Here is a 26,263-nt window from a genome sequence, read left to right as displayed (position 1 = left end):
TCTCTGCCATCAGTTCTTAGTCCAGTGCAGTTTTACAGACCTGCAGATGAGAGCCTACCACATCCCACAGGAGATCATTAAACAGATAATTGCTCTTTTACAAGATCCTTAGCTTTATAGTCACAATCCACATTTTCCTCCTAGCTACATTCATTCATCTTTATTCCAAGTCTTCCTGAAATGCATCTTTGAGTAATAAGCTATTAAACAATTTGTCTTCTGTCTCTACACTCTTGCAACAATGAATATATTACATTGTCAGAACTATAACACCACAAATTTCCAGTGCACACTTTCAACAATAAGGTATTAGGTATTCTAATAAATACAAGGTTATAACTAGAGGAAATGAATTACCAAGTTATAGATCAGCGAGCAAAAGGTGAAACTGCTGAAGAGATGCTCTTATTAGATTATCCACCTCAAGGCTTATTTATAGCCTTCACTGTGCTTCCCTATTCATCATTTTTATGGTATGTAGAAAGAGGTACAAAGCACAAATTGCCTTTTTTTAATTAACATGGACATTTTAGATAGGCTCAGAGCAGCATAACCAGGCTAGGTTACTTTTTTTCTTCCAAAACATGAAAGCAGAAAACGTATCATATTGATCTGGTAGAGCTGTTAAAAGCATTGAATAAATTCCCTATCAGTCTATTCAGCACACTTGTCAGCTTGCCACTTCTCAATATGCTTGCCTATGATTTGCCAAGAAATACCAACAGGCTGGGGAGTAGCTCCACTGAAAATGCCCAAGGGTTTTGGCAGAGAGTGAGCTGCAGGAGCCAGCACCAAGCCTGGTCTACCTGGAGCAAAGACAACTTAGAAGGGATCAAAGAACAGCCCTCCAGTACCTACACAGAGAGCCTCAAAAAGAAGACAAAAATAAAAATTAAAAAAAGGCATAAGCTGAAATAAGAGTGGTCTTCAGGGAAAACTTTTTCCCCAAAGGACAGTCACATTCGGTTGAGCACCTTCATCTGGCCTCACAACTGAGCCTGCTTTGCACAGGATGTTGGGTATGAGTACTCAGAGGCTCTAACTAGAACTACCCTAGGAACCCAGGCTGCACTCAGGACTTAATGATTTTAACAGTTAGCATGGAAGGGACTTTTTAAATTGCACTCAAACAACTCTGCCTCTTCCAGCTCTGGAAAGGTTGATGCTGCATAAGGCCAACATCACCAGTCGCTACAGTCTCAACCTGTTGGGACAGCATAACCCAACCAGCAGCTTAACAACACTGGCAGCCATGTTACGCTAAGGCTCCTTCTAATAACATCCAGAGTAGGAAAGAGTGGGAAGGTGTTGATGTTGACAGCTTGGGCTGTGCAGAAGCATAAATTAAGCTGAAACTGGTAATGAAGATTATTCTGAAATCATTTTCTGAGGAACCCCTCAACTTGCCCAGGGTCTCTGGCAACAAAGATACCTCAATATCTCAACATCTCAAAATAAAAAGAGGAAAAAAAATGCATGAACATGGTCACTTTAACATAATGAGTAAAGAACGCCCACCAAAAAAATGTGACTTTGCAATTATAGCCTGCATTAGAAGCTTTGATAAGGAATACAGCACTTGCACAAAAACTGAATGAGCATGCACTTCCCAGCAGCTCCCTCATCACTGCTTTAATATCAGGATCAGATCTGGAGTTGCAAACACTGTTCCACTTGGTCCTATAGCTTTATTACTATCTCTTTTAGATGTTTTAGTACATATATCCATCTCTTCAATGTCTGCAAGGGATACCATATTCTTAGCACTATCATATATAGGGAAAGAATCTTCAGAAATACTTAGCTTTTAAAAAACATGTAGCATTTCTCTTCAGCAATTTAAGTGGTCTCTATAGATGGAATGAATTACAGCACACTGTCAGGATTTCCAGAAAAGGTCCTTCCACTCCAGGAAAGTTCAGTTGCATTCTGTTTAATTGCTCTTGGCAAGCTTGCACCATTGTTTTTGTACAAACAGAAGTAAATTTGCTATAAATAAAAAATGGAACTTTACATGAACGAAGAAAACATCAAATTCCCTAATCTTCAAAAGAAATTCTATCCCTGAATAATTAACTATGATATATTTATAAAACTAGAATAATTGAAAACAGGATTCTAAGTTGATTCATGTAGACTGCGCTGAAATATTTATTATTGCAAGTCCAGAAGATCTGTCTGGGTTTTGTCACTGGAAATGTCTAAACTCAGTGTCCAGATGTTTATTTAAGTTGCTCCCACATAGTTCTAATGTCAATTACCAGGGGTTATCAGAGAGCATCACTGTGTATCTTCCTTGACTAATATTCTCATTTCTTCTGCATCTTTGATGTTTTCTTTCATTAAAATTCCTGGCTCACAGCCACAAAAATCTGCTGTGCAGGCAAAAAAACCTAGTCTGCAGACATGACATATGATGATGCCCTATGTCTGTGCAAGGATAATATTTATCATCAGCTATCATTCAAGCAGTGCTATAATCAGTACAATGCCAATTTAAAGCAGCTCAAACCAATAGATGTGAAATCAATGAAGGAACACTTTTAACTGATACAAATCAATTGTGTCAGTAAATAAAATATTATTACTTGAAATGAAGACTTTATGAATCTGTGCTACCTTCTCCCCAGCCCCCCCCCCAGCCCCTTTCAGGAAAAAGCAGGGAGAAGGCCAATGATAAAGTAATTTCACACATAATTACAACTGGAATTGATGGATCTGTAGCTCTGGAAACCACAATTACACTGAGACTTTTATAGTAACCAGGAGACAATGCAGGACACTCCTAGCTGACGCAAACAGAATGAGTTTATCACACAGCTTATGAAGACTTCCTACATTCAAATATAAACTCCTGGTTTACAGCTCATTTTTATATAAATCTGTTGCCCAAACCCTGTTGGTTCATCTTGATTTGTAGGTGAGTTATCAAAGTGTTACTGTTACTATTTGTAAGAAAACAGAAGAAAAAAAAATCAATGCCAATTCAATAATTGGAAATAGAGACACAAGATGCCTGGGAAAAAAAAAAAAAAACAAAAAAAAACACCACCACCTCATGTTTTCATGCCAGAAGCCATATAAACCAGGTTCCTCCCTTGGGGAAGAATGGTTCTATTTTAATTCTCCCAGATCAGAAAAAGTGGACACCTCACAGCATTAAAGGATAATGGTCTAAATGACTTCCAACCAAAAATCTCATTGATCTTGTAATTCATATCACATCTTCCAGAGTTGGTTTGGAAGAAATGTTTCCACCTATCAGGTAATGTCCTGGCAGCTAAGTCTCCAACACGGTTGAGTCAGTCTGTTCAACTGAGACCCCCAACGAATATTGTCATCACACCTCCACTTTCAGTTGCAATTCCACATGCATAATAAGAAAATCCCATGGCTTCTGCCAAAAGCAAGTTTCTTCACACAACCACACACAGCTGGCACTGCACACAGCCTGTAGGTCACAGCCAGGTTGGGTAAGGCCCTGGGCAGCCTGATCGAGTGCCTGATTTAGTGGCTGGAAACCTTGCTTGCTGCAGATGGGCTGGAACTAAATAATCTTTGAGATCACTTCCAACCCAAGACATTCTGTAATGATTCTATGATAGAGGTGGATGAAGGGGACCATGTTACAACCAGAGCAGGCCACTTCCACTGCCATCTAACTCAGAGTAAATTAAATATACACTATGGGCAACAAATAACAATAGGGAAAACATTTTGAAAAAAAGCGAGGAAAGACACAGACAAAACTCTGCACATGAAGTTCCTATTCAGCAGAAGCATAATAAAAAATACCTCCTACAAAGTGCTCACCTTCAGAGACTCAGTAAAAGCTCAGACTGCCACTACTTGCCATGCTATTTCACTGCCTCAGTCTGATAAGTATCAACATCAATATCAGCTGTGTGGAAGTAATATGAATATGTTCATTAAGCATCACAGCTCCACTCATTTCCCTCACAACTTCAGTGAGGATGTGCCCATTGGTGCGTGATGCAGCTATGCTCCCAGTATCACAGTCAAAAGAAAAGCAGTGAGGCTGTCACAGTACAAGTTCTTCTAAATTTCCCTGTCAGAAAATCATCCTTATGCATAATGCTGGAAGACACATTTGCTCATACCTGGATGATGAAAAGTAAAATCCTTAGTTCAGCATTTCTGGCAAGTTACAAATCAATTTGCTTCCCATACACATTTCCTTGTGGTTGTTTGTGTCATTGCCTCACAGTCAGTAATTGCTTAACAACTGTTATCCACATTTCCCATGAACAGAGAGATTAAACAAAACACAGAGGCAATATCCCAGCTCAACAGAGCACTTGCATATAAATGTTCCTAGAGGAACGATGCCTTCTCTTCAGTATATGCTTTCACACTTCAACAAACCAAAGGCCCACTTAGTAAAACCTTATTAACAAAATGATCAAACAGTTGCTTTAAATAAAAGATAACGTCTCCAAAACTTTGCATACTTACATATGCAATAGCAATTACAGTATTTACAAAGGAGTCAGCGTGCATCCCACGGAAAGCCAATGTGAATAAAAGATATTTGGACTACGGTCAGCCAACATTTGCTGGCCACAATGTCACCAGTAACAAAGCACTGCAGAAATGTGAGAATAAAACACAATTATCACCTTGAGAGGGAAAAAAAGGAAACAGCCACACAGAGCAAAATAAATGTTGTTTTCACACAGCTGTCCTTTCTACTTTCCCTTTCCCTCCAAGAATCTGGGAGTTCACAACCACCCCCCCCCAAAAAAAAAAGTACAAAACCAGGAATTCTCAGAGGTGATCAGATCTCCCCCTACCCCCACCCCACACACAGAGAAAACCCGCCCAAAAAAAGAACAGAAAAGTCAAGAATTCGTTGCAATTCACCTGGCCCAGGGATACTCTACCTACAGCTCAGTCTTGAGAGGGTGCCCTCTGCAAGGCTGCTAAAGGCTGCCAGCTGGTGGTGTGTCCAGCACAGGAGCTGCCTGTGAGTTCCACACAGAAACCCCCAAACTACTGCCCAGAAGCTGCACATGGAACATGACAGCTTTTCCCGTGGCTCCCACACAAGTTTCAATCAATCCAGTCCGTAGGGTCTGGGTGTTCTCCTAGCTGCTGATGCAGTGTCCCTGTGGCACATTCAGGAACCAAAGCGCAGAGCTGTGCTTGTCACATTCTGCGTTTGCAGGCCTTATTCCCTCCATACAGGAGCCCAAACCAGACACTTGTACCTATCTCAAAGTCCACAGAAGCAGCCCACAAGCCATCAGACTAAAAACTGCTGAATTGAGTCTAATTATAAAAAACTGGGTAAGCCTCTAGACCCTTTCTAGCCTTTAACTATTCTTACACTCAAAAAAAGTTAACGCACTTTAGCACAACTGCAGCACAAATGCTGCACAACTAGCAGCATTTAGATCTTCAATTCTCCCAAAAGCTATTTTTCAAGTACTTAACGTTATCTTTTAGGCTGCTAAATCCCCTAGATCACGCTATCCACACAGCTGACAAACCAGATTCCACCTTCTCTCCCTCAGGAAAGCTTCCACCTGTGAGCAGAAATTGGCCAAGCGGTACTTCTGCAGGCAGCTGGCAATCAGGGACTCCTACCACGTCCCAGGCCACGCAAAAACCAAGGGACTGCACATGCTGCCACACAGACACCTCTCATGTGCTGCAGCTATCAGATTTGCAGCACAACATTTAAGCACTCAGTGCTACCTTCCAGACCAACACGATCGTCCAGCTTCAGGTCTTACAGATCTTATCAATTCCTCTTAGTTTTCTTTCCATTCATAACACCTGTTCCTTAACTCCATCTCCAGTGTCTTTCTTGCTAAGCAGCAAAAAAAAAAAAAATTCTCGATTTTCCCCCAGCTTTGCCTACAAACTTCACACGGCCAAAACAACACATTATTCACACGAGGAGCTTCAAAAAACACAATTTTGATTCTTTATTTTCTGCCAGGCTAACAGTTCACTCCCACAAAACAGAACAACCTCCTCAATTCCCAGCATATGTTTTGAACTGTTCCAAACTGGAAAACAGTGAAATACAGAACACCACACCTAAACAGAAACTTACACATGGCTCCATCATTCCACCACTCACCCTCTTGATCAGGGGACTCTCTTTATACCTGACTCTTTAACCACCCACGAAATCTCAGCATAGAGAATACATCCGCATTCAGAATCCAGGATGATCCCCCTACAAAAGTATACACGTTTGGCAGCAATTTATGATTTAGTTCTGCATTCATACAGCTCTCCCTCCACAATACTCCCCAGCACCGTGCTGAGCAGCTGTTAGTTGGGCAATCCACTTCACCTGTTACAGCAGCAATTTTTTTTCTTAAAGGCAAGGTTCACCCATTGGAGGGATTCACTTCAGCAATTTTCAACACGTTAAGCATTACCAAAACACAGATCAAAAGCTGTTTCTGCTTCACAGTTTAGAAAGCAAAAGTAACCCTTAAGAGCCCAAGAAAGAGAATGTAGTTTTTGTTATAATCAAAAAGCGGTCAGCAGAAGCCTACATTGAACCTAAACCAAGTTCTTCACTGTGTAGCTTTAATTCCTTTAGCACTGTGTAGAAATTGGACAGATCAGTACGATGGGAAAGGCATTACAACAAAAATTTGACAACGGAAGGTTCAGCATGACAGAAGGATACTACTAAGGAAGGAAGAAGATTACTTACCCATCTCAGAAGATTCTAAGTTCACAGGGGAAAGCTTCACCAAGAAAAAATCTCCAGAAAGACACCCTTCCCCACTGGGCACCAGCCCTTCAGTGAGACCTAAGAGAAGTGCAGCCAGGCTCCACCCCTCCCAGTCACACAGCTGAATTGCCTTCACCTGTGCTCCCAGCACTGACCGGGTCCTTTCCCAGGTGCTCAATCAGTGGGTCAGGCCTTGACTCAACAGTTACCATAGACACTGGAAAAGCCACACATGGTAGCATAACAGGGTGGAATAATGCAGTCAGGAACAAGAGGGACACAAACAGGCCTGGAAAGGTAACAAACTATGCTTCAAGGTTCACCTATGCTGGTCAGATGCTGTGTATAGAAGCACAGAAAAAGAAAACAAAACAAACCACACAATAGAGAGGTAAGGAGAAAGAGATATAAGGCCTGAAAGTGTCATACACCTGTACAATATGCAGTCTGAGCTTTGCTACAAGGGTAGCTACAGCAAAAAAACACATTCATGTCCTTGCAGACATTAGAGTGAGGTATGTAGGCGTTCAGATGCACGGCTGGTCTTTAAATCAAGTTGCAGAAAGCAAGAGGAGGCTGCAATGGCAGCAGGCTGCAAGGCATGTGGCAAAGTTAATTGCAGGCACTGGAGTATCTGATATGAACATTGGAATACATATGAAAGGGAATGGGTTGCATAGAGATGTTCTTATGAGAGTGGAGAAGGAAAAAACATACAGCTGGTGAGAAGCCAATAAATAATTGAAACAAGAAACCAGAGAGAGGAAAGGGTATGGGGAAGAGGTATCAGAGATGAGGAACAGATTACACAATTTAAAAAAATGCCACATACAAACTTAGCAGCAGTTCTGCCTGCCAAACCACATTCCCAGGGAAAGGACTGTGCCACGCGGATTATCTGAGAGCTCACAGAGCGTTAGGGAAAGAGTATCTGCCTGCTAGAAAAGTGCTATTGGTGGCATTAGCTGCTTTATGCACTCAGTAAGTGGCAGAGACTTTCAGCCCTCTTTCTCAATGTGAGCTTTTTGAATGCCTCACATCTTGGTTTCTGGCGACATGTGCAGTATGTACACACCCAGGGAAAGCCTTGCACACGCAGCTGTCCTGTATGCACTGCTGCTGGAGCATCTCAGAAGGTAGGTTATGCCAGGCTACACAAGGGATCTGAGGTTTGTTTCTTAAAGCTAAAATAAACTCACAGCAGGATTTGAATACGCTAGTCAGTAGTGGAATATCACTGAGAAACACTTCTCATTTGTGTTCTGTATATTTCAAAATTCATAATAAAAGGCAGAAAATGTTACTGTAAGGAAGATTTGTTTTTTATCTTCAAAGAACAGCTAAGTCTGTAAAATACATAGGACTTATTTTCTCCAAGAAAACCAGAGGCAATCTTTTAATTTACAGTACCAGACTATGAAAAAATAGCATTCCAAAGTTTGAAAGCACTGTACAAAAATATGGAAAAACACCAAAACCTTTAATAAAAATACTGAAGTGTTCAGATTAATTTAATCTCTTGAAGTGCTTTGCAGGAGTCTCCAAATATGAAAGAGCAGAATCCCTTAAAGCACAAACAGAATTAAGTTAGGAAAAACTTCATGTTCTTTTCTATTTACAGCACAGTGGCAGAAAGCGTTACTGGAAGCTAAGGGCATAGAAACAAGTTCTCATGATAGGAAGAAAATGATCACAAATTTATTGTAGTCATTTGGATGTGTACTGTCACCATATGGTAAAACACAGATGACCTTCATAGACCATGCCTCAATAGAGGTACCTCACATTTATACAAAGAAGAGATTTCATAAATATCGTTTCCACCCAGCAGCTCATAGGCACCTTAGCTAACTTTACAGACTCGGATTATGCGGCTCTTTACACTTACATTTCCCAGCAAAAGAAACCTTCTCTTGTAGATGATTCATCATAGCTTGGAAAAGGAGCTCACTTCACTGTAGTTGAAACCTGTTGGGCTTTCCGCAAGGATTAAATGCCACAAGTGTTCCAAAACCAGTCTCCAAATAATACTGGGCTTATCACTTAATAAACCTCACAAGTACAAGCATTATTATGAACCCTTCCCATAGCTGTAATGTTAAAATGTTCAGAAACAACTAATTAGATCAATATTCACGTTTGGGTTTTAAGAAGTATTGCATAAGGATCAGTTACGTGGCTCATTCTCTGACACCCCTTCCTGAATTCAGTCGTCTGCTGAAAAATCATCTTCATCTCTCACTTCTCTGTATTGCATTGCAGCCCCCCCCTCTGGTTCAAAGCTGGTCATTTTTATATTCAACCTCTCCGCAAGCTTCTGTGCTGCAAGTTTGGCTTGCATTTCCTATTAAAAAAAGATACAAGTTAGAAAAATTGTTTTCGTCATTTTTATCCAGGTTGCAAAAGACCCAACCAACCAAAGAAGAAACTTGACACAATAAAATATTGGTAACTCCAGACTGGATTTAATTAAAATATCTAGTAACTAACGAAAAAAAGATAAATTTATTTACATTTAATACCTAACTGCTCTGTTAGTATTTGAAGACAGCTTTGTTTTTTGAGTTGAAGACCTGAAATTCCCTCTCTGACAGTTCCCATCTCACTTCTGCCAGAACAAAATCAGTCTACATATCAGCCTTGTACGTAACCAATACCAATAGCAATGCTATTCATTCAGCAACTCAGCAATTCAGCAAAAAAAGTCCTTCATTTTACAAATAAATTAGCTTCCTTCAAGTGTCAAAGACAAAATTAGCAAAGTGCTTGTAAAATAGTAATTAGCAACAAACACTTTTACAGTAGCACCTAGTTTAAGACATTAGCTCTGCATCATTTGGGAAGTCAAAATGGAAATCCATTACAAAAGAATTTAGCAAGCAATTTCCTTAAAGAACTTCACAACTTGGCACAGAATAAACTAAGCCAACGGCAGCTACTTGTGTGTCTTAAGATCACTGGATACCACTGGGCCTTCATTTATGGAAGGGCCAAAAAATGAATTAAATCTAATAGACAAGATCCATACTTTTATTTCTAGTCAGAGATGAAAAGATCGTAACGAAGTTAGCATAACTGCACAGAAGAACAACACTAGATGTTGTTTAGTGCAGGAATAGCCATTTCAGAAGAGTTTCACACATTGTTGAATCACATCATTAAGAGACTCAAATACAGTCTTCTCAAAGTCTGGCAATCTCAATTTTATTATCAAATTCAATTTTATTATCAAATTCAAAAGTATCAAAGGATGTCTTTATGCTTTCTTCTTGTTTTGGTGAGTTTTTTGGTAAGGGTTGTAGTAATTAAATAATTATTCTTCCAGATAAATCAGAAATTCTTACCTCATAAGCTTCTTTTTGCTGTATCTGAATTGCTATGGACTCCTCAATAGACAACAGCTTAGCAGGGGAGTGGTGAAGCGGTGGTAGCCGAGCTGCTGTGATGTCATTCAAATGTTTCTTATCTCTAAGTCTTCTTTCTTCAGCAGTAATTGGAGAGCCAGATCCCCCAGGTGACTGACTGGGTGAGGAACCACGCGATGATCCGCTCTGCTCTCCTGATAACCTGCAAGTGATCAAACACAGAGGTTGTAACCAGCATTTGAAACACACGGCTCAGAACTTCAGTTCTAAAATTTAATTTCAACACGTAAGGGTACAAAAGTAGAAAGAGCATCTGAAGTGTAATGATACCGTTCTCAAATAAACAAGCATAGGATCACAGAGGCTGGGAATGACCTCTAAGATCATCTAGTCCAACTGTCTGCCTATTACCAACATTGCCCACTAAGCCACGTCCCTCAGTACTACACCTACCCTTTACTGTTTCACCTCCAGAGAAAACTAAAAATATCAGCATTCTCCTCACCTAGTAGGATACAGCTTCTCTACATAGAAACAGTGTCACAATTGTTCCTCGCAGCAGACAAAAAATGAACACCAATTAATAGGCAACCACAAAACAGCAACGCTTTGGGAGTCAAGAGAAACAGAAATTGTTATTATTGCCAATATTCACAACAAGAATTGCAGATTCACAAAGATGCAGGAAAAGCAAAGGGCCACTTGCTGTTGAAATTTTACAAGTTCTAGAATTAACCCAGAAGAAAGTTCTACCAAATGTCCAATAGTTTTATAGCTTAAGCTATGAAATTTTATGAAGATTATGACTTTTTTTTTTCAAACTGGTAGATTCAGACCACCACTCAGCACTGAGATTCTGCAGTACTTAACAAAAGAGCCAATATATTAGCACAGCATGTCATGTGACTTTAAATCTCCTAATTCACCAGGAGAAAATAAACCAACCTTGCTTTTTCTGCAACATTTTCAATCTTAAACAAGTTGATTATTCCTGTCTAGAACAGATTCCTGTATTCCATAATACTTACGCATTTGTTTTGAATTTGCTTTTTTTTATGACAGGGTTTTTTGCTCTGGACTCCAGAACTTCAATATAATGTGGTGTCCTGGGGTGCAGGCTTCCAAAAATATTGCCCTTATGTTTAGACACATTCTGCTCTTTTTCCAATACTTTTTCTCTATTATCCCCATCTCCAATGGTGACTTTTTGAAAAGCATCAACCAATGTGTCATCACAGTTGTCTAAAGCACTTTCTGTGCCACCCTCAGTATTGTTCTGAGAGATCTGCTGATCACTGTTCAGGTGACTGCTTGGGGCTGATTGGGAAATAGCTTCACAACAGAGATTCTGATCTTTTATGACAGTCCTTATTTCATCATTTCTGCTCTGAGTCCTCTGATTTTCCAAAGCCATGCTTATGGTATCGTGCCCCAAACATTCTCCCTCCTGTCCTTGGGAAGCAGTCTTAGGAACTTCCTCAGCACGAGAATTGGCACTGAGGACTGGGGGCTCCTTCTGGTGCAGCGCATGTTCGTCCAGTGCAATGTGCTGGTTGCTGGTACGAGCCTTGTCCTGTTCTGCCTGGAACTCCAGCCTGACCGCGGACAACAGCTCTGCAGTCCGTGCCAGCTCTTCCTCTTGTGAGATGGCACGCATCAGCTTCTCTGCAAAATCGGAGATCTTCTTGCCCTTATCTGGGAGCTTATCGATGAACTTCCTAAAGTGGTAAAAAACAATTAAAAAAAAATAACAACACGAGTTGTTTAACCGTGTCTGAGCAATCCTATTTCATTCTGGCACACAAAGCTGTTCTACCAGAGCAGCTATCCCAGGCCTCAGTTCTGCCAGCAAGCATCTTCCCCTACTACGAGACTTCTGAACGCTGCTAATCCAGACGCAGAGCACCGACAGCCTCCGCCGCTCACACCGACGAGGTTCTCACCCCCTTCTTCCCACCCACGCGCTGCTGTCAGGCTCGCACCCGCCATCTCTCAGCTTTCCCATGCGGCTGGCACGCGGACGGCTCCCAGCACCAACTCCGCACCACGACAGCGAACGCCCGCAGCAGCAGAACCGCGCCGGCCCCGCCCCACCAGAGCGGACAGAAGGCGGAGAACAGCCGCCCCGCCGGCACCGCGGGCCGCGACCCCGGGGCCTTCGCTCAGCCCAGCGGACACACGGGAGCGCTTTCGCCGCCGACGCCAGCGCGGAACGCGACGCAGACGGCCCCGAGCGGAGCCGCGCTTACTGGTCCGCCAGCAGCCGCTCCTGCCGCCTCAGCATCTCCCGCAGCTCGGGGAGGCTCCGGCCCCGCAGGGAGCCCGCCGCCGCCATGCCGCTCCGGCCCCAAGCCGCCTCTCCGCGGGGCGGCCGCGCGGGCCCGGCGCCACCGGCACCGCTTCCGCAGCTCAGTGGGAGCCGCCATCTTACCGGAAGTGACGGCGGCCGGCGGGGCCCGGCGGGGGGCGCTGCGGTGGCTCGGCCGGGGCGGTGCGGTGAGCCCTGCGGGTGCGGCGATAAGCTGCTGGGGGGGCTGCGCTGCAGTCGGACTGGGTGATCTCAGCGCTCATGTCCAATCATTCTGTGATTGCCTTGGCTGAGGAGCCTCTAGCAGAGCTCAGATTCCTGTTGAGGTCTCAGCGTTCAGCTTTCCAGAGATTCTGAATGGTGCCGTTGACCTGGGAATCCCAGGCATCCATGCAGACTGGAAGGAGCGGTCTTGAGAGCAGTCCTGCAGAGAAGGACCTGGGGGTCTTGATGGATGAAAAGCTGAACATGTGCGCTCTTGCTGCTCGGAAGACAAATGGTATCCTGGGCTCCATCAGAAGAGTGGTGGCCAGCAGGGGCAAGGAGGTGATTGTCCCCCTCTGCTATTGTGAGGCCCCACGTGCAGCACTGTGTCCAGGTCTGGAGACCCCAGTACAAGAAAGACAGGGAGCTGTTGGAGAGGGTCCAGAGGAGAGCCATGAAGATGACTGGGGACTGGAGCACCTCCGCTACAGACAGGCTGAGTGAGCTGGGCTTGTTCAGCCTGGAGAAAAGAAGGCTGCGGGGTGACCTCATTGCAGCCTTTCAGTAGCTAAAGAGAGCCTGCAAACAGGAGGGGAATCAACTCTTTTAAAGGGTAGATAACTGCAGGACAAGGGGAAATGGTTTTAAGTTCAGAGAGGGAAGATTTAGGTTGGATGTCAGGGGGAAGTTCATTACTAGGTGAGTGGTGAGGTGCTGGAACAGCTGCCCAGAGAGGTTGTGGATGCCCCGTCCCTGGAGGTGTTCAAGGCCAGATTGGATGGGGCCCTGGGCAGCCTGGTCTAGTATTAAATGGGGAGGTTGGTGGCCCTGTGTGTGGCAGAGGGGTTGGAGATTCATGATCCTTGAGGTCCCTTACAACCCTGGCCATTCTGTGATTTGTTACAGTTTCTCTTTTCACACCGCCCTTATATTTACAAGTGCTGAACAGAGGCGGAATGTAGGAATGCAGACCTTAGCACAGTGTGCACACACTGCTTCAGGCCTTCATGGCCACAGAAGTGCTGAGTGTGGTGCTGAGCGCTGCCCAGCAGTACAGCCCGAGCTGTGTGCTCATTGCGGGGAGCTTTAGTGCAGCCCAGTCCCTTGGTGCACATAACGGGGAAGAATTGGATTTCTCAGACTGTTAAGCTGTTGTTGTATGAGCAGGATGGCCGGCCGGCCCGCCCTGCAGGAGGAAACGTGTTGAGATGGCTGCGTGCCCCTCTGTTTGTGCAGCTGGGAGGTGTGCGGAAGGGCTGAGGGCCCAGGGAAGTGAGAGGAGCCAGGTGGGCAGCTGCCATGGAAAAACAGCGTGGAGGGGCGAAAAAAGCCAAGTGCCTGGCTGCAGGGACCACCTCACTGCCTGTTACGTACAACTTGGATCATCTCCCACAGAAAATCCCGCAGGAAACTTTTCTCAAGAGCTCAGGAAAAAGGAAAACACTTTTTGTTGCCAGGAGATCACTTAATGTTGTCAAACACAAGTTTTCTGAATTGTAATGCTGTCTTGTTGTGCTGTCTGGCACTTGCAAGAAGGAATGCTGTAACTCAACGTTTAGCCTCTTTCTCCTGTGCAGATTCAAAAAAAAAAAGGTTGGGCTTGGAAACTGATTCTGCCTCTGTGTAAGTGGCAATAGAATAATCTCACTAGCCTGCTGCTCTGCACTTAGGTGATGATGGCTCATCTCAGTCCAGCTGCTGTAACTACATATGCAGAAAAGTAATTCTGGTGAGTTTCAGCCTATCTCCTCACCTGTGCAAACACAAAAAAAAATGAAACAAAAGATGAAGAGAATAAAGTATTCTAATAACAGGACTGTGGGAGTCATGACTGATAGTTTTGCTATCCTTACTTGGAACACCATTCTGCAGTCCTCTTTTGTCCAAGGTCATTGGGAAGTTACATTGTTCATCTTTACAGTTGATGGGAGTTAAATTTTGGAATACCATAATCTGTTTTTGGATGACACACAGTTCCATAATGATGAACTGATGGCTAACATTTGACAGGTGCTAGAATGAAAGATTTTTCATTTATGAAACAAGGGGCAGCATCTAGATGCAATGCAATCTAGACCATCGATTTAGATTCAAATGCCAGGAAGGAAAAGTAGATGGATGCTTTCTCAGTCAATGAGAAGTAGAACGGAAAAGTTACAAACTGTAGCCTTGTTTGTCCTGAGCAAGAAGAATCCTTACTAGCCACACTCTGAATGTCAGTAATCACCATCCAGCAGTAGCTAGTACAAGATTAGCCTTAGCACTTTGCTCTTTTCCTGTGGGAAACTCATACATCACCACTATTTGCAGTACTCAGCAATATTTTTTTTGTTTTCTCCAGACCATAAGTGGCCTTTTGATTTTAGGCTTTATTTTGTATCATTTGTTCCAACAGTCGATCAACACTCATGTGAGCTATGTATATAAAAAAAAACTATTATTTGGGGTTTTTTTAATTATTTCCTATGTAAGAGTATGCTCTTAGGACATTATTTCAAGAGCTCTCATTAGGCACTGTTTTCAGACGGTCTGTTTTCTGTCACATACTTAGAATTCAATTTATTCTACAATAGCATGCCTGTAATTAGTATGCAATTTAATGCTACGTCTATGAGAAAATTAAATCATTAGAATAGCAATGAAGAAAATCAAGTATATGAACAAAAGAGTAAACTTTGTGAAGAAAGCACAAAATGGGTATTCTAGTCAGACAGCATCTGAAGAGAGGTAGCCATGACTTTTTTTACAGGTGGGAGAACTTTCTGTCAGAAGTACACAGGTCATAACTGGTCTTAAAGCTAACACTACCAAGAGCGTTACTTTATCTGCTAAGGGTATCACTTTCATTGTCCTTTTCTCCTATCTCCCATTTTAATAAATAGATCATTATGCTCTTCACTAAGAAATCCTAAGACTTAAGAAATTAGGCTCTGATGGGAGAAAACCTACTTTCTGTTTCCCTGCTCCTAGATGGAAATACTGGGGGCAAGCAAACTGGAGTCAAGCCACACGCACAAAATAAACCACTCCTGACATAACAGAAAAAAAATTGTATGAACATTTAGGACTAAAATGATTTGTTTTCATTTCGTTAAAAACAATAAATCATTGTCATATGTCATTATAGTAATTTATCTTCCCATAACCTTATTTCTCTAAAACACTGCAAACAAAACCTACACACTTCTGTACTTTTTTCCAATCTCCAGGTCCCTTTTACTTTGGGGAGTTCTCACATACCTCAAGTTGTGGATGACTGCCACAACCTTGTCTTTTTCTGCATTTCTTCCCTGTTCTAGTGCTGAAGCTTTGGGTCAGAAGGGCCTTAGACTCATCAGGACTCTTCTTCTTTTACAAGTAAATATCTCCAAGAGCTGAATAGGAAGGAAATAGGATGCAAGTGGAATGAAACTGTCAGTGTGTGTCTCCGTTCTGTGGAGTAAGTATTTTCTGTACAGAATTACACACTTACTTCACACAATACTTCTTACCTGTTTGTTTATCCACTTCTAAAAGTCTCCAGATGTCAAAATGAGGACTTAAAGCCTCTCCCAAAAACTTGAGAAATCAACTCACAGCATCCTATTTTGTAGTACCACCACTGAGCATGATCTCAGTATGATTTTATGATGTTCTTATGTCAGTCTCTGCTGAAGAGACATACACAGGAATATTAGTGAGATAAAAGCTTCACATTCTACAGTTGAGTATTGCAAACCACTAACATGGTAATTGTAATGTTTGAAAAAACTATTTGTAATTAGTTGACATGGAAGATAAATTGCTGTTATCAGTGAGTGGATATAAACTTTAAAAACAACAACAACAAAACACAGGGCCACATTCATCCCAATTTCATTCTTCTGAAAGCTGGAGGGCAACATCCCAGCTGCAGTCAGATGTTATCTGTGGGAACTGATTTTACTGATTCATTTGTAAGTGAGAATGTTATGTTGCCCATGTCTTGTTTATCCTCTGCAAGTCAATAGTTCTTTATTCTACAAAAGTTTGTCTACTTTTGTTACTTGGCTTTGAGAAGAGTCTTTAGTCTTTAGCTAGGGAGTGTCTTCCTGTCTCAAGAGCACATCTGCCAACAGAAACACTGACAAGGATTCCAGGCTGCAGAGCAACCACTTTTGCATTCATACATGTTTTGAACAAACAAGAATATGTAGAGTAAAACTTGCAAGGTTTTAAGGTAAGTTTATTTCCGAATATTTACACAACAGAATAGAAATTTTAAATACAGTATTTATTACAGTTCATCCTTTTCAAGTCTTACATACAGGATGTTTTAAAAGCATACAGTGTAATTGCACTATTTACACAGCATATATGAAAACTGTATCCCAAAATACTTTCCAGAAGATCTGGAATAAATCACAGAATAACACTTACCGTGGTACAAATAAAGTCATATAATTGACTTATATTTGATGTACTTTCTGGAACCTACCTATATGGCTTTTATTGATGTTTACAGAAATTTTACTAGTTTCTAATGTTATAGTACTAAGCATTCCAATCTCAATTTGACAAAACTTGTACTGAAGTGTTAAAGTCTTTTCAGCCAGATTTATTATCTCTGCTAATTTACATTGCTATTGATTTGACTGGAAAGCTCTATATTTTCATGTAACACAGTTATACAAATACTGTTCCTCTCTTGCTCTTCACAGCTACCAAATTTAGACCAATAGTTCAATCAAACAATGGTCATCCAACGCACTGAATACCAAAATACAATACAGCATAAATAGAGTTTACATGGAAAATTTGTGCGGGAAATATTTCTGCAGTCTGGGTGCAGGTTTGAGCAGATGATCACCATTTTGCAAGTCTCAAAGCTGAAGTATTTTCAGAGATATTCTTAGAAATATGTTAGAAGCAGAATGAAGTTCCTTTTGAAGTCTGAATCAAAACCTTCTGATATTTCACCCTGCTCTCCTCTACTAAAGCCAGAGCATTTAGCTATGAGACTCTGTTTTCTGAACTCTGGCTCAAGCCAGACAGATCAATGAAGTATTTTTACTTAATTGCACTTTACGATTGATGTCTTTCTATCACAACAACTTGCATTTCCTCTTATCTATAAATAAAAACTTCATCAGTTAATCTGTTTTTGAACATAACTCACTAATCACACTTCATAAATACAATCCTGAAACCAGATTGTTTGGGCACATAAAATGGTAACAGGCTGATAATGAACTGAGGCTGCATCCATAACGGATTTAGCATGGCCATTTGGGCATAGTCTTCAGTATTTTTCTCTTCAAACCACATTGTCCAATTAACAGCTAATAATTTTTGCTGCTATGAGCCACTAGAGGGAGATATGATTACACACATACAAACATTGTGCCTGAAATACTGGTTGAGCCATTACCCATCATCTTTTGTGCTCATCAATAAACACTTCCATTTAAAATGTTTTTGTATTTAAAGTTCCACTTCAAGATCTTCATTGTACACAACCTAATTAATTAGGTATTGATCAAATTAACTGTTATTTGGGAACTCAATCTCCCAAACACACTCAATCATGAAAACTTCAATCAAGAACACTCTATGTGGGGTTGAGGCTACAGCTTCTGCACCTGTCAGCTGGTTTCTCATCTTTGATATTCCAGCATTTGGTATTCCTCTGCCTTGTACAATGAGGTGCTTTGCCTGAGGACCTTTTAAAGGGAGTAGAATTCTTAATTCTCAGGGACCTCCCTTTCAAGCCCTTTTCTTCTGCTCTGGGAGAAGCAACTCAAGTAAATGTGTGTTATAATTTCTATTCACTAAGGCAATAGCTATATTTTTTCCCCTTTTGATATCTAGGAGTAATTATTCACTCCATCACATGCATACTAAACATGAGTTCCCATTTAGAGCTATTAAGTTAACTTGGTAAAACTTTGAATTTTTCTTTTTTAAAGTAACACTGAGCAACTGTTAATGTTCGTGACTTTTAGTCCAATAAAGATTACAGGCTTACCTCAACAGTAGATAGATTACGTTTTTGTCGGTGGCTTTGACTGCAGCATTTCTTGAATTCTACACATAAAATAATCCACAATACTGCATTTGACTTTTTAGGAAGAATGACCATTCTAAGTTCTCAGGAGTTGATCAGGTCATAAAGAAAAAAAAATAGCTTACATGCAGATGGATGATGATCCAAGCATAAAAAATGGAGAAGTTAGAGTTTCCCATTTTATTTTGCTTTTGCTTTAATTACACCAAGTAATTCATGTTTCTGTGAGGTACTTGTACTGCATCAAGACATCCTCCACTCCATGCTCCAGTACAGACTTCTTTACTTAGTAGCTAAACAGCACAGTTAAAGAATAAACTAAGATTTCTAGCAAGTTAAGAAAACCATGAAAGAATGCAGAAATAAGATTGGGATTATGAGTTAAATATTATTATTTTAAATACAATTTTGAGTATATTAATTGAACAGAGAGTACTGAATTTAAAAACTTGCATTAGACTGGAGATAAAAGCAATCATTTTATGCAGCCCTGCGGCAAGATGAACACCTCCTGGGGTTCATATTCAATACAGGAATTATACAAAACAACTTGTTTGTTTTCTACAGCAGTTGCTGTAATAGAAAAAAACTTGCCACATTGATGGCAACAGGACTACAAGAAAATACTAAACTAAACTTATTTCAATAAAACTGGGAGATGAAAATAATATGTAAAAACTAAGACTATATAAATAAATTCAGTTGTTAGATGCAGTCATTCTGCTGGTACTCTGAAGTTGGGGATAAGATTTTAAGTGTTTGTAGGGAATGAAAGCATACTCAAAATCAAAATAATCATTCAGGATAGTTATTGATGTGGGAATGGCAGGAACTGCAGAAGGTTACTGAAGGCGAAATGCTGTCCAGTGAGAATTCCTTCCTGTAATGCAAAAGCAATTTTAAAAAAGCAACGGGGATTTTCCTACCCCGTCACTAGTGAGTGTATCACCAATGGTCACTGTGCTCTGTGACTAGGAAGTACAAACCACATATTCAACCAATAAAGCAAAATCCATCATAAAGCTGCTATATCGCTTAATATTTTGAGTGACAAACACAACATTCATCTGCATGAGTAGAGGGAATTTCCTGAGAACATCCCAGTTGCATTTCTCCCTCCCAGCAAGAGAATGCTTGTTCCTAGTCAACTTGTTCTGTGTGAATGGAGCCCTAAGTCACTGCAGGTCTCTATGGTAAGCATGAACAGCTCTCACACTCTGTACACAAAGGAGGAGCTTTGAGATTAATGCCCCCTGCCAAGGTAGTTTTAGATTCTGTTTCTGGTAGTATTGAAAACAAAATAGAGATTCATCGTACAAATGAAATTAGAACACATTTGAAGAAAATCTGTACAGCTATACAACCCCTTCCTTGTAGGTATTTGAAATGACACATTGCACTAGACAGCTTCTAAAGAAGCAATATAGACTGCTGTTTCGTTCATCCCACTTCTTGCCTATCTCCCTCACAGTTAATATCAGTAGTAACTTCAGATAGGAAGCTACTAAAAAGCTGCTTTCAGGATAAATTTAGCAAGACTCCATGCTGCTGTTCTTCTCTATGACTTGATAAAAATTTATCTAATCAAGCTGCAAAGGCGCAAAATACTTGTTTGTATTTAGAAAGAACATTGACTTGGATGCTCAAGAAGTACTGTTCTTTGTGCTATATTCCAACACTCTCTTGAATGGGGTGTATGTCCTCACTGGCCTTGTGCTTTCAGGAGATCTTCCGTTATCATTATTTGTACTGTTGAGGATACAAGAAAAATTGCAGGGTTAACGTCAGAGCATCAGACAACTGGGCTGAAAGTGACACTGCAGTAAACCTGCGCCTTGTTATTGATAGGCTAAAATTACACTATTCAAAGTGTTTGGTATGTTCCATATTTATTTTATATAATGCTGCAAATAATATTTGATAAAAAACATGCCATGCAAGTATCAACTGGAGCTCATATTGGAATATCCAGCAATACAGCTGCTTAACCTAAAGATCCTAAAGACCGTAAAATCAAATGTAAGGACACAATTAACTGTGAAGTATAATACCATAAAATCTAAACAGTATAGAGGTCAAAGATAAATATAAAAACTAGGAAAAGCATCAGATGACTGGGGCTGTGGTTATGTGAAAGAGGGACCCAGAGGGGACAACAAAGATGTTGGTGTCCTGGGTGAAAAACAACAGTCTGTGACATTTCAGAGCCATTACAATATGCTTTAGGCAGAGCACTGACATGAATGTATTTTTAAACTAGAAAGGAAAATTTTAGTGTGCATTGCAGCTTTCTGATTTTATATGCTAATTTACATCAAACAAAATAATTCGATTTGCAGGGCAGTTGAGATGAACTAGTTTACCTGCTGGTAGTTAAAGTAATATACAGTGATCCTCCTTACCTTACAGTTTTGCCCTTCCTTGTGGTGATTTTCTTGGGGAGAGATTCAAGCCAAAGTTGATAGCATTGCTACCAGGTCTCAGTACAACCCTACTGCAGTGTTTGGAATTAAGGAAGGGAAGGTGGAGAAGGGAGGCCTAAACTTCACCCATTGTCAGAGAACAGAGAAAGGCATCCCAGTGTGCAAGTGATAATCTGTGCTGTTTACTTGGCAGTAGTCCACTTAGTGCTAGGACAGTTCCAAAAACTTTGCAGTTCTAGACTGCTACTGTTGGTGTTACCTCCCCTTTAAAGTGGTCACTGATGCATCTTGTGGAATGTAAACAATAAAGCATTCATGAAGCCAGCACTGAACAGGCTCAGGGCAGTGCTGACCGTTGTCTCCTGCTGTGGTGCTGGCAGACACAATTCATCAATATTTTCCACATTTCACAAAGTCAGATATCTTCACTTCTAGCTGTTCACATTACTGCAACTAAGCACCAAGGGTCTGTAATAAATTCGCATCTAAAACTGCTCGAGTCATTGAAGTACATTACATCTTGTATCTACCAGGTGATCTTTGAAAATTAGGAATGTTTTGCAGAACTCAACAATCCACTCTAACAGTGTACTAACATAGTGCTGATAAGGGACATTGCGAAGAAGTTTGCTATAAACAAGAAAATTGAAATACCTATATGGAAGATCACATCCTACACCAGCATCTCTGGTTTCTACATGGGTCTTTGGTTGATTTTCCATTAAATAGTCCAATTTATCTTGTAATTCTTTATTCTGGAAAACATTTTCAACACAAGTTTATTTTAGTTATGTTAATTAGCTATGTCAATTAAATGAGAAAATAAAATTCCAATCTGGCTTTTCTCCATAATAAATAATGTAAAAGTATTCACTGAGAAAATAAACACTCCTTATTTCTGGGGAATACAATAAATTAAATCAACCATCTTTTTTCAGCAGCTTCTGTTTTAAGAACTTATGACACTTATAAAATTGTATGATAACAAAGCTAGCATGAAATTGTACATCTATTCCCACTCATTGGGCAGATAAAGACATCACCTGGAGCATAGGTGTGGAAATACAGTGGCCCTCATAACCACCAAAACCCCAGGCTGCCTAATACCCATTCTTCTTGTTATCTCCTGCTGCTTACTGGAACCTACTTCCCTCTCAGCCCCAGGAAGCTGAGAAACAACACAAACTTTGTCTCTATAATGGAAGTATCCAGACCTTATATTACAAACATTCATCTTGTGACAGGTGTTTAATTTCAGCAAACTTTTGTTTACTGAAGAACAGCAAATATAAGAAGTAAACATGTATTTAAGCAGCATCAGGTGACACCAGATCCAATTTTATTGGATTTCAGAAAACAATCACAATTATATAATGCCTTACCTCACATTCTAAGAAAGAAATCTTTTCTAAAAGCTGTATTATAAATAATTCCTTTTCTTTGACTTTCTTTCTTAGCATTTCAATCTGCGAAGAAAAATAAAGATATTTGGTCTAATGGGGTTGGGAAAAGGAGGAAGAAGACTTGATACTGCAGGAAGAAAAGATATTTGATTTTATTACATATTTATTAATATTGTTTGTTTGTATAAATATCATACATATATACCAACATGAATTTTACCTGCATTTAGCTGGAAACAAAATGTAAACTCAAACACTGTCATGTAACAAAGCAAACTTGGGAAAAATCCATCTCTGATTTAATGGCCTTTGCTCTAAACGATTTTAACTAAACCCAAAATATGGCGCATATCTGGTAGTTTCTTGAAGGTCTTATTCGTTCAGTTCTTTTCTGGCATACTAGACTCATTGGAAAAAAAAAAGTGCATTTGCATTTTACACCTAGGGAAAGGAAAGCAGTTATTTACAAATGCTCATTGAAATTAAAATTAGCTGCACCAAAGCTATTGCATCTTAGTGCAGCTCTTTAGGGAAGAAAAGATGACCAGAGTATATTCTGGGATTTTTGCTAATCAGTGTGTGGCACAATAAGATCTTCCACACTGAATCCGTCCTTGCTACCAGAGCAGGCAGGTAAGGCCAAAGAAATGGGGTATGCCCTGGGTTTCATAACAATCCCAAACCCCGAGCCCAAAGTTGGTCTCCTTGCATGACAAGAATTAAAAGATCCATGCATAATAAAGAATAGGCATTCATTTTTTATAAAACCTCATAATAAAAGCTCATAATAGTTTTTTGGGTTTTTTTCTCACCTGGCAGTTACAATGTTACATTGATACACAACACAGTTTGACCATTTCCAAATGCTAGGCCAGCTTTTCTACATACTCTCACCAATCACTAACTTTTTTTAAATTTTGTGAAAGCACATTAAAAAAGACCTTCCAAAATCCACCAGTGTAAAACTTTTCAGTGCATCTGGAAACAATGATTAGTAGAAATATTCTCATCCTGCTAAAAAAAAAGAATTACAAAACACTCAGAAGTACATGACTTAAAACTCTCAGTACTACTCAGAGTAGCACTTTCACCCTCCCTCCCAAAAATCTATACAGTGCAACAAAAAGCAAAAAAGCAAAACAGATGCATCATTTAATCCAAAGTTATAAAATCACCAAATCAACTTTACTTCTGTCTTTGTAATTCCCAGTAATCCTTGACACAGTTATCAGTTATTACTGGAAAAAGGTAAAATGTAAGTGTGATGAAGTATGTGCGTTCAGCTGAAGTCGCAGAATATCTGAGTGCTGTCATCATCCTTCTTTCTATCTTTCCCAAAATCAGATATTCTATTTCTTTTCTTTGAAGTACATGCAAAAATCATCTATGTCATCTACAGGTATTACTACTTCAGTCTTCTGATCACAGAAATCCAAAGCTTGTAGCATATTCAGAATTTCAGAGTGGCACAATGGTATCTCATTCTGATCTTCGTAATTAATTACAATTTTGTTTAGTACTATGACTAAATTAAGTCACTTGGTGAACAGCTTCAGACTTACCAGTAAATTCCACTTGAAAAAAGACAAACGGTTCTTTTAGAATTTTTAAGTGGATCTTCTCCATTAATATTTTATTCTACTACACAACAAGTAGATAATTTTAACACCAGTAATCAATACAACGCAAAGTTGACTGAAGCCAAGTGCAGCTAAGGGATCAGAGGAGGGTTTTGTCCAGTTCTTCCTTTTGAATGTAATACAGCCCATTCTGCTTTTAGAGGAAGACTGATAAATTGCTTCCTCCTCTTCCCAAACACAAACCCCAACTCCAAAAAGACATGTTGTTGTTTTGCAGGTGTGCTACTGCTTTTACTCTTCTTTTGGTGAAAATCCTCTGAAGAGTGGCAGAATTGGCAACAGAACTCCCTGCCTCCTTTTGATGTATTTATACAACATCAGCCAGAACCCACTACATCAGTGTATTTTGGCGTTCTAAAGAATTTTAAAATATGCCTTCTCTTTCTAACATATTAAGGAGAGCCAACATTGTCCTACATTATCACACGCAAACGTATTCTAGCAGTAAAACAGAATGGAGTGATAAGACTATGTAGATTACAGATACAATAAGGCTCTAAATTAAGTAGTTTATATAAAACCTTTTGGTGGATCTTTACAGCATGGTGAAATCAGTCCAAGACAGCTGTACAAATCAAACATATTTCATGGGAATAAATTCAGCAGTTGTTAAAATTGGAGGGGCTCTTTCAGGGCCAGGAAAACAACAGTATTTCAGCCTCCTCCCCAGATGCAGCAGAGTGACTCTGTGAGACCACTGCAGAAGGAACGCAGGCAAGAACACTGCAGGGCACCCCTTTTACATATAGGCACACTGCAGCCCCCACCACTAGTTGTCTCAGCACTACTGCTGACCAAGGGCTAAAACAACTCCCAACAAATTTTTGATGCACCATTAAGCCCGCCCACAGACTTGACGTGGATGACACATCCCACCAGAGTAGTTTACTATAAAAGTTTATTTACTGAATAAAAATATGAGCACACATTGTGTCCTGTCATTAGCATAGGGATGACCAAGAGTGAATAAGCCAGATTAGATTACACTTCAAGGTGGACATTCACACAACAGAAAAGCAGGAAAAAGTTTTATATTTATAGTTTATATACTTATAAGGTTTATATTATCATATTACTGTATTAAATAAAGTCCATATTCAGTTAATTTAAATTAGACACATTGCATAAAGTAAAAGAGCGATAGTTTCCTTCTAGAGAGGAATGTAAGAGGAGCAGTGGCTCAAAATGATGATATTGGGTAAAAGTTCTTCAAAAATAATATTAATGACTTAATACCTAATGGTATTTTGTTTTGTTTTCCATTAAAAAGATGTTAGCTATAGTAAACTAAACTTAAGATAATAATGCTTACAGCACCATGAATGTATATTGCACAAAACCAAGTCTTAAGAAGGTCTTTGATCCAAGGAGTGAGAGAAAAACTAACAGAGGACAGAGCAATAGATTTTGACTTTTCATTGAACACAGGGTAAGGACAAGGAAAGGAGAAGCAGGATAGTTCAAACATAATATTGAACTAACGGCCCAAGTTGTGGCCAGGGCAGTCTAGCATTAGAAACAAAGTTAGTAAAAGTCAAAGACTGAACTTCCTTGGACTGACTTATTGCTGGACTGACTCCAGTCCAAAAATATCACCAAGATCTTCCTATGTTTTCTATGAGCAATACCCAAAGCCTATAACCCACCTCATCCTTGCTGTGTCTGCAGACTTTAGCATTTCAGCTCCCTGCCAAATCAGCAACTTGATCCCAAATCTGGATTTTACAAAACTACCCTCTCAGATTTCGCCATCATTTTCTACAAGCACTATAGAAGTATATCCTTCAGTGTCTCTCCTTCCAATCTTGTCTACTGCTCAGACTCTTTCCTAGCACTATTCTTCCTTGCCTTGCACTGCAAGATTCACTAGCCATTCTTTTCCCTCCAATTCTCCACCAGTATTTCTTCACATTCACAGTAAGCAATTAAACAAAATTTCCTTAACAACATAATTTGTATTAATGACTCAACCATTCCTTTGGAGACAACTGTCCTAACAGTATAATTACGAATTTAGCAATCCTGGGATACGCCATCAACCTTTGATCTTTCACTTCATTCCCTCTTAGCAAACCTACTCAACTGCATTTATTGCTCTTGCCTTTCCTTTTCATGTTGGGTGACTGCTGACTATTCCAGAAATTGGGAAGGGAACAACAACAAGGCCCAAA

At 40.2% G+C, this 26,263-nt stretch overlaps 1 protein-coding gene across 2 annotated transcripts in view; it reads right to left on the bottom strand.

Annotated features, from left to right (window-relative positions):
• Positions 1-8,024: 8,024 nt before the first annotated feature.
• The window catches only part of LOC122163263 (myocardial zonula adherens protein), a 60,070-nt gene continuing 41,831 nt past the window's right edge, over positions 8,025-26,263 (bottom strand). Inside the window, exons 13-17 of one of the 2 annotated variants that reach the window (XM_042824418.1) lie at positions 22,432-22,515; positions 21,704-21,804; positions 11,118-11,807; positions 10,069-10,291; positions 8,025-9,068 (exon numbers count right to left, since the gene is read on the bottom strand). In XM_042824418.1, the coding sequence (XP_042680352.1) occupies positions 8,931-9,068; positions 10,069-10,291; positions 11,118-11,807; positions 21,704-21,804; positions 22,432-22,515 (1,236 nt within the window). In that variant the 3' untranslated portion in view covers positions 8,025-8,930. Of the gene's footprint in view, positions 9,069-10,068; positions 10,292-11,117; positions 11,808-16,784; positions 20,376-21,703; positions 21,805-22,431; positions 22,516-26,263 lie in introns of those variants that run through there. The other variant, XM_042824417.1, reaches the window with a different exon arrangement.

This window comes from Centrocercus urophasianus, unplaced genomic scaffold, assembly GCF_019232065.1.
Source record: "Centrocercus urophasianus isolate 14NV4802_14NV808 unplaced genomic scaffold, USGS_Curo_1.0 seq_23, whole genome shotgun sequence".
Taxonomy (NCBI): domain Eukaryota; kingdom Metazoa; phylum Chordata; class Aves; order Galliformes; family Phasianidae; genus Centrocercus; species Centrocercus urophasianus.
Note: the sequence above shows the minus strand (reverse complement) of the source record. Positions and strands in the feature narration are given on the sequence as shown.